The sequence below is a fragment of the Plectrocnemia conspersa genome, unplaced genomic scaffold (assembly GCF_051122295.1).
Source record: "Plectrocnemia conspersa isolate PC_06_02 unplaced genomic scaffold, ASM5112229v1 ptg000006l, whole genome shotgun sequence".
NCBI classification, from domain to species: Eukaryota; Metazoa; Arthropoda; class Insecta; order Trichoptera; family Polycentropodidae; genus Plectrocnemia; species Plectrocnemia conspersa.
The window spans coordinates 23,714,458-23,721,511 of record NW_028277170.1 but is presented as its reverse complement, the minus strand read 5'-3'; the positions used below and the strand labels follow the sequence as shown (position 1 = coordinate 23,721,511).

At 29.8% G+C, this 7,054-nt stretch overlaps 1 protein-coding gene across 1 annotated transcript; it reads right to left on the bottom strand.

Annotated features, from left to right (window-relative positions):
* Positions 1-4,641: 4,641 nt before the first annotated feature.
* On the bottom strand, positions 4,642-5,484 carry LOC148234569 (uncharacterized). The gene has a single exon (XM_088187418.1). It carries the CDS (start codon positions 5,414-5,416, stop codon positions 4,727-4,729), a length of 690 nt encoding a protein of 229 aa, XP_088043544.1. The 5' UTR covers positions 5,417-5,484; the 3' UTR covers positions 4,642-4,726.
* Between the last annotated feature and the right edge of the window lie 1,570 nt (positions 5,485-7,054).

The window sequence follows — 7,054 nt, the reverse complement described above, 5'->3', positions numbered from 1 at the left end:
TTTAATAAACTGAAAATAATATTCCGTATACAAAAAATATAGACCTGGAAAAAATCTTACTTCTCACAAGTAACTATTTCGAATAATGACTCATTCATTGGTAATTTAATTTCTAAACAAAGCAAATCTATTTGTTAAAGTATGTTTTGAATTCGTAGCAGAAATAATCTATCCTAAAAACATACAATACTTCTAAGTCTTATTCCATAGATTTAGATGAAAGCACTGATTTCCCTAGTGTCGCTAAAGAACAAGTTTCTTCACAGACTTGTATGTAGGAATTGCAATAATACCGGTATTACCGAAAGACAAAAAATCAATACCGATATTGACTGTTTTGTTTATTTTATATTAATTGATTATTAATAAAAAAAAACGAAAAATTAATATGAGTACCGCTCGCATGTTTCACAATGTTTAGTGATTTAGTGCTAACTATATCATTATCCTTTTCAATGCTTATGAGTGATAATGTTTTGTAGTAATATTTGATTTGTTTGTTTAAATATGAGTCAGTGGCGTAGCTAGGGTATCTTGTGTCCGGGGCGATCCTTAAAATTGCCCCCCCCCCCTATACATTTTTTGCATGGTCATAAAATCAGAATTTCTTAAAATAATTAATTGGTTATTGTTAAGCTCTTGCTATTCGTGTATATATATATTTTAGTGCATTTATGCCGCCCCCAAGCAAGTGCCGCCCGGGGCGTCCCGCACCCCTCGCCCTACCACCACTGATACGAGTTGTTTTTTTTATTACATAACATCTTTAAATATGGTTTATTCGGCAAATCTGATATAGTCATTTAAAGTCAAACTTTAATGAATTGTTGAATGTTAAAACTGTTAACTGTTATTGTTATTTTTATCGACCAAAGCTGAGTTGAACCTAATTTTTGTGTCAGCAATTATTGTTTGCCGTCAGTTACCCATTTCAATTACATCACTCGATGTTCTTGTCACAGTCCAATCTGCATTATAATAAAAACTTATCGAGATTTTTATAATACCGGTATAATCAGTTATCGTTGCTTGGGTTTATACAAAAACGGACCGATGGTTTTATTTGAATTTAAGTAAATCCCCCATATGTATAAAAATAATGTTTTATTTGTATAATGGGAAAAGGTGTGGCATAAATTATTTTTAAGCTTTTCCTTGAGAATAGTTTTGTTTGAATAGTAGAATCGTGTAGATTTAAAAATATATTGTATTTATAAAAGTACACATCTACATCTTATGTATAAATTTATACGCATATGCAGTAAGTCTTCTTAACATAATTTTCATAAACACAACCATAAATAGAACAGAAGCAATAGTTCTTTGTATATAAACTGAGTTTATTGACGCGAGATTTGTATATAGAATTTGTAAACATGATATTTTTATTGAGTACAATTATTAAAATACATATTCACAAACATACAAAAAAATGTATATTGTTTTTATAAAACAATAAATAAATTTATATATACTTTTAAAGATTATTTGCATACAAATATTAGTAATTACAATTCAGTAGACTAAAATCGAAAAGATATGATATCCATTTAACATGTTGTTTTTTATATACTTGTATGATCAATTATTTTTGTGCATATTGGTCTAAAGGCCGCAATGGCTACTAACTTTTGGAGTTACATTTTATAATACTACCCTGTTCACTTTGGAGATGTGATAGAAAAACTTGTCTACGTCGCGTAAATATATTACTACTTTATTTTGAATAATTTAAATTTTCTTCGTCTTGATAAATAATAATAAAAAGTTTCTTGAGGGTATTCAGCTGTATTTTTATCCGGTAGCAAGTATGCATTACAGATATTTGTGTAATTTATAAACATCTTGCATTAAAAGACCCATGGGTGAAAGTGGAAAGAATGTCGGAACACAATTATTAAATAAAGTTTACTTAACAAGGATAAAAACAGCTTTCATTGGTAGCAATCGATCGAGCGTCTTCACGCATGCACCACCTCGCATTTAAATACATAGTAAATAGAAGTTTTAAATTAAAATAGTAAAGTATTATTTAACGTTTGTTTGTTTTAACACTTTGATGTCATAAAAATTGTCCGTTTCATTCTCAACGTTCGCAACATTTAAATTTAATATCTGCTGCAAAATACTAATAAAACGTACGCGACCTGCGTCGCTTCGCTGGACACTATCTAGCGACCCTAATTTTATTTCGTTTGACTCTTGTTGAAATAATATTTATTATATTATTTTCGTTGAAACTATATCATATATTTTTTAAATTCTGCGATTCCAAAAAAATTCTCTCGATCCATGGTTTGCGCACTACTGCCTTAGAGACTCGTGATTATGTCCCTTACACTCGTGAAAACCCCATTACGCGAGCCATCTAGCTTATTGATTAGCTTACCAGACAGAAGGACGTTTTCGATGATTCTTACGAGGAGTTGGGATAATTTATGTGAGATGGAATTTTTATTTGCAGTACGAATTTTTCATATTAACCATGTGAGTGAGAATATTCCCAGAAAAAACATTGGAGGTGATTTCAGATATTTAAGTTATATTTATATTTAAACAGTAAAAATCTATTGACATAAAATATGAAACCATAAAGTTGAAAATATTTAATAATTATTGTTGCAGTATTATCTAAAAAGTTTAGCACTACTTTTGTAATAAGGGTTTTTTACACAAATTAATATTATTATTAGGTTGCCTTAAAAACGTCTGAAGTTTAATAAAAATTAATTAAAAATTTTAGTAATAAATTATCTCATTAATACCGTTGTTTTTTTAAATAAATATTTTAATTCAAAGATATTTATATTTAAATTTTCCATATCATGACTTTGATCAACGCATCTCAAAATTTAGCACTGTAAAAATCGAATTCCAAATAATCGATGCATATTTTTCATACACACACTATGTACATACATTCAAGTATAAACCACCATCCCGAACGTAGCGTCTCATCCTGAAATAACATTTTAACGGAGGGTCCCCAGGTATTAAAATAGATTTTTGGTGTTATTGGTTTCCAGAACAATGTATGAGCATGTATGGATATTATTTGTTATGATTTATGTCTACACGTGCGATATATAAACTATAGACTGAGCGGTCTAGGAAGCTAAAAATAAGTCAACGCATATATTTCTAAAAATAGTAAAAACCTATTGATCATATCATAGGGATTATAAATTCACAACTGAAGCAAATGCTTCCTCTTTGTGGCATTACAAACACAACAATCATTTGATTGACCAATCAGAATGCTGCATTCGGATTGGTCCATCAAACTTGAATTGCTATAATTCGTTTCTTGCTACTTTTATAAACATATTTAAATAAAATGTTTTTTTTTTTAAATATATATTTTAGCAATAAATTAAATAGAGATTCAAACATCTATATAATTTGATTTTTTACCAAAATATATGTAGATATATTTTTGTAAAAAAATACATATATTTTTAATACTAAATTAATTTTTAGACGGTGTACGAACAACGACGAATGACGCATTTTGAAAAAATATATTTATATCATAATAAATACGTTTTAGCTAAGAAACAATTTAAGTATCGCGATATTTATAAATATCTCTATATACTTATCGGATATTGATTGTCAAACATATTTTATTTTTTAAATATAATTTGTATATTTATACGAAACGTAAGTGTATCATAGAAATGTATGATATTTTTAAATCAAAATCATATTTACATATACAGACATTGTTTTTTATTTGTATTTAAGTATTCATCAAGTATATTGATTATCAAAGATTAGTATTTTCGCTGTGCGCAATTGTCATTTTAAAATGTAATGAAGCAGGAAAAATATAAAATTTAATTCTATATTTATTTTAAAATAAAAATATTAAAACAATTGTTTTGAATCTTTACTGATAAATATATAGCCGGATAATTTAAATATTCCTTTGAAGCCTAGCTTCACAGAAAAAATCTTAATGATATCGTGTTGATTAAACATTATGATTGATATATGTATAAAAAAATATGTTTATGTTATTCTTAAAATACCACCATGTTTATTCCTACATTTTTTATAAATATAGTGTATATATGTTCATATGATGTATGTGAATAAATATTAGGTGACGTAAATTAATAAAAAAATTGTGTATTTTTTATATCGTTTATTTTAACATTTTCATAATATAACTGAAACACTATTTCAATTATTATAATAAATTGATCAAGACGCTTATTAAAAAAATAAAATAGATATTAAATTTATAAGACAAATTAGTAAACATACACATAAATATTACATAACAGATATGCTAAAATTTGGTCATATTTGGCACTTATGAAACAAAACTTAAATTTAACACAACAAAAATTTGCAATAGCTTAATTTACCATCTAAAAAATACGTATTGAATATCGTAAAATATGGCGTATTATGCGCATATATATTTTTTTAACTTTTTAAGCTTAAAAATATCATATTTAATGTTAAAGTAATGAAGAATCTATTGGAATGATTTTAAAATCGTAAGAAACGCTTTTTAGCAAAATAGTTATAAACGCTGTTGCATTTTGCGCAGATTGCAAAAATAGTATATATATATATATGTACATATTATAAAACGCCCTGCAATTATTTTGGAAACGATCTATATTCTTTGGAAGGCTCTCTCACAAGGAAATCACATCACTTCACTCTTTGGAACGTATCACCGTTTTTGTTTTTAGAAAAAATTCAGGCACTAATTATTCCAATCTCCTTCCATTCTCCACACTGAAAACGCGTAGCTGAGCTTGTCCCTTGCCACGTAGGAGCTTCCTGCGCTTTCTTCGCTCCCGTCTGCCCTGGAAAGGATTTCGTACAGAAAGTCGATGTATCTGGATGCCAGCTTCAGAGTCTGTATCTTAGAGAGTTTGTCGCTCGGCAGAGTAGGAATGATCTTCCTGAGACTTGCGAACGCTTCGTTGAGACTCTGCGTCCTCTGTCTCTCCCTCACGTTGGCGATTACTCTTTGAGTCTGCAGATCTTCGAAAGACTGAGGCGTCTTCCTCTTGGTCTTGCTGGACTGCTTGCTCTTGTACTGCTGGATCTTCTGCATGTTCAAATACTCCCTCTCTCTGAACTGCTCTTCGAAAGAAATCTTATTCTTTCTCGGTTCTGAATCCGGATAGAAGCGATCGATTTGATACGACGGTTCTTCGGGAGCAGGCACCGACCATTCGTCTTCAGTGTTCAGCAGCTCTACTTCCATCTTGACGACGCACTTTCGCTCTGTATAGAATCCATCGTAGCGATATCCGTCCGGATCTGTTCTCTGGATGATCGAGGAGCTCGAGACTGTGGCGTTACTGAGATCTGCCAAGTGCGCCGGGGAGCTTCTGTCGTAGGTAGGAGTGTCTGGGTACACTCTGATCTCAGGCTCGTACTTCATGGCGATTCAAGCTTCAACAGCAATCAAAAACCATCCGAACACCTAACGCACCGATGGACGTTTTACGAATGGTCTTGAAAAGCGCGGCGAGAAGCTCCTCCTCTAGAAAAACGGCACGCCTTTTGCGACGCCAGATGCTCTCAAACTGTTTTCAATAACAACGCGTCACAAACTTACTAATTTAAAAGTAAAATATTATTTATTAGAATTGTGTCAAAAATCACAAATAAAATTAATAGAATATTAAATATCATTTTATTGACAGATAATTAAAAAAAAATGCAATTAAATCATTATACTCAACGCCGCCGAGAGCGAACCTGGGTCCTGGAAAAACAATGAAAACGTTCTATATATTTTTTAACATTGTAATATAATTTCTATGCTACAAATAAATATAAAAAAATGATTTTGCAATATATTTTTTTTAGGCATTAAAAATATCTACTCATAATATTTACCTGATAATTAGTCGTGTTTTATTTAATGCTCAGTGTTGCCATATAGTGAATTATTGATTGTGTTTGTTATCTCTAATTTCACCTGAAACTGCTGTCACTTAATGTATATGGTAGGTGACTAAATTTAAAACATTGAAAATAATTTTAAAATACTATTATTATGGCGTTTTAATCCATTTGCCCGATATTCATATTTCGAGTAATATAATTGTTTTTAAAATAAATTTATCCTCACATCTGTCTACTTTTCAAAACTGCCTTTTGAAAAAATATATAATTATAAATTAAAATAATAAAAAAACTCCAGCACTTTACTACAAAACACTGCACACTTTTGTGTGCAGTTTTTTGTAATGAACTCAAAAACTGAAGGCTAAATCCATTCATTTTTCATTGAATTTCTTAAAGTTTATATACAAATACATGTGATTAAAACCAAACCTATTCATTAAGGTAAAGTGATACAAAAATTGTTAGTTTCTGCGCTTAACACTGATGCGCGAAGATTGTATGTTTTTTAAATTTAAGTCATACAAAATTTAAAGTCTTATGTTGACGTCAACTGACGTCTTTAGCATCGTTATGGTTAAAAGTATGTATGCATTTAAAAATATTTAGCATTAAATAGAAAGCAAATACAAAAATAAATTAAACACAGCTAGCAAAAATTAAAAATGTTAAATAAGTCACAGTGGGAACGCTCGTTACCGAGCTTTTTATTGCTTTTGCCGTGAATTTTTGACTTCTGAGCAAAATTCGGGTTGAATAATTATTGAGCAAAATTCGGGTTGAATATATTTTGATCAGCCCTCTTATATTAAAAGTCCATAGTGATATCGGTAAGAATAGCTATTATATTTTTAAACATAATGTAATATGGAAATGCAGACTATGGAGCAATATGTAAGGTGCGATGTCTGTCTGCATTTATTCTCCCACTTATTTTTCCATTAGAGATAAGTTGATTTAGTTTGTATTTTGACTTGACCTAACGAAAGCTCTAAAACTATAATTAGTTTTAGAACTTTCATTTGTTTAGGTTTGGGTTTGAACAGCAAATGGACGTTTCGCAACTGTCAAATTGAGTTTCATAGACATTTTAGAGCAGCATATTATGCACCTATCTGTTAAATTATATTTTCGCTAGTAGAAATATATTTATATCTACTGGCTTGAA

Coding starts and splice junctions, on each gene's coding strand:
- LOC148234569 (XM_088187418.1), bottom strand. CDS start 5,416: ATGAAGTACGAGCCTGAGATCAGAGTGTACCCAGACACTCCTACCTAC.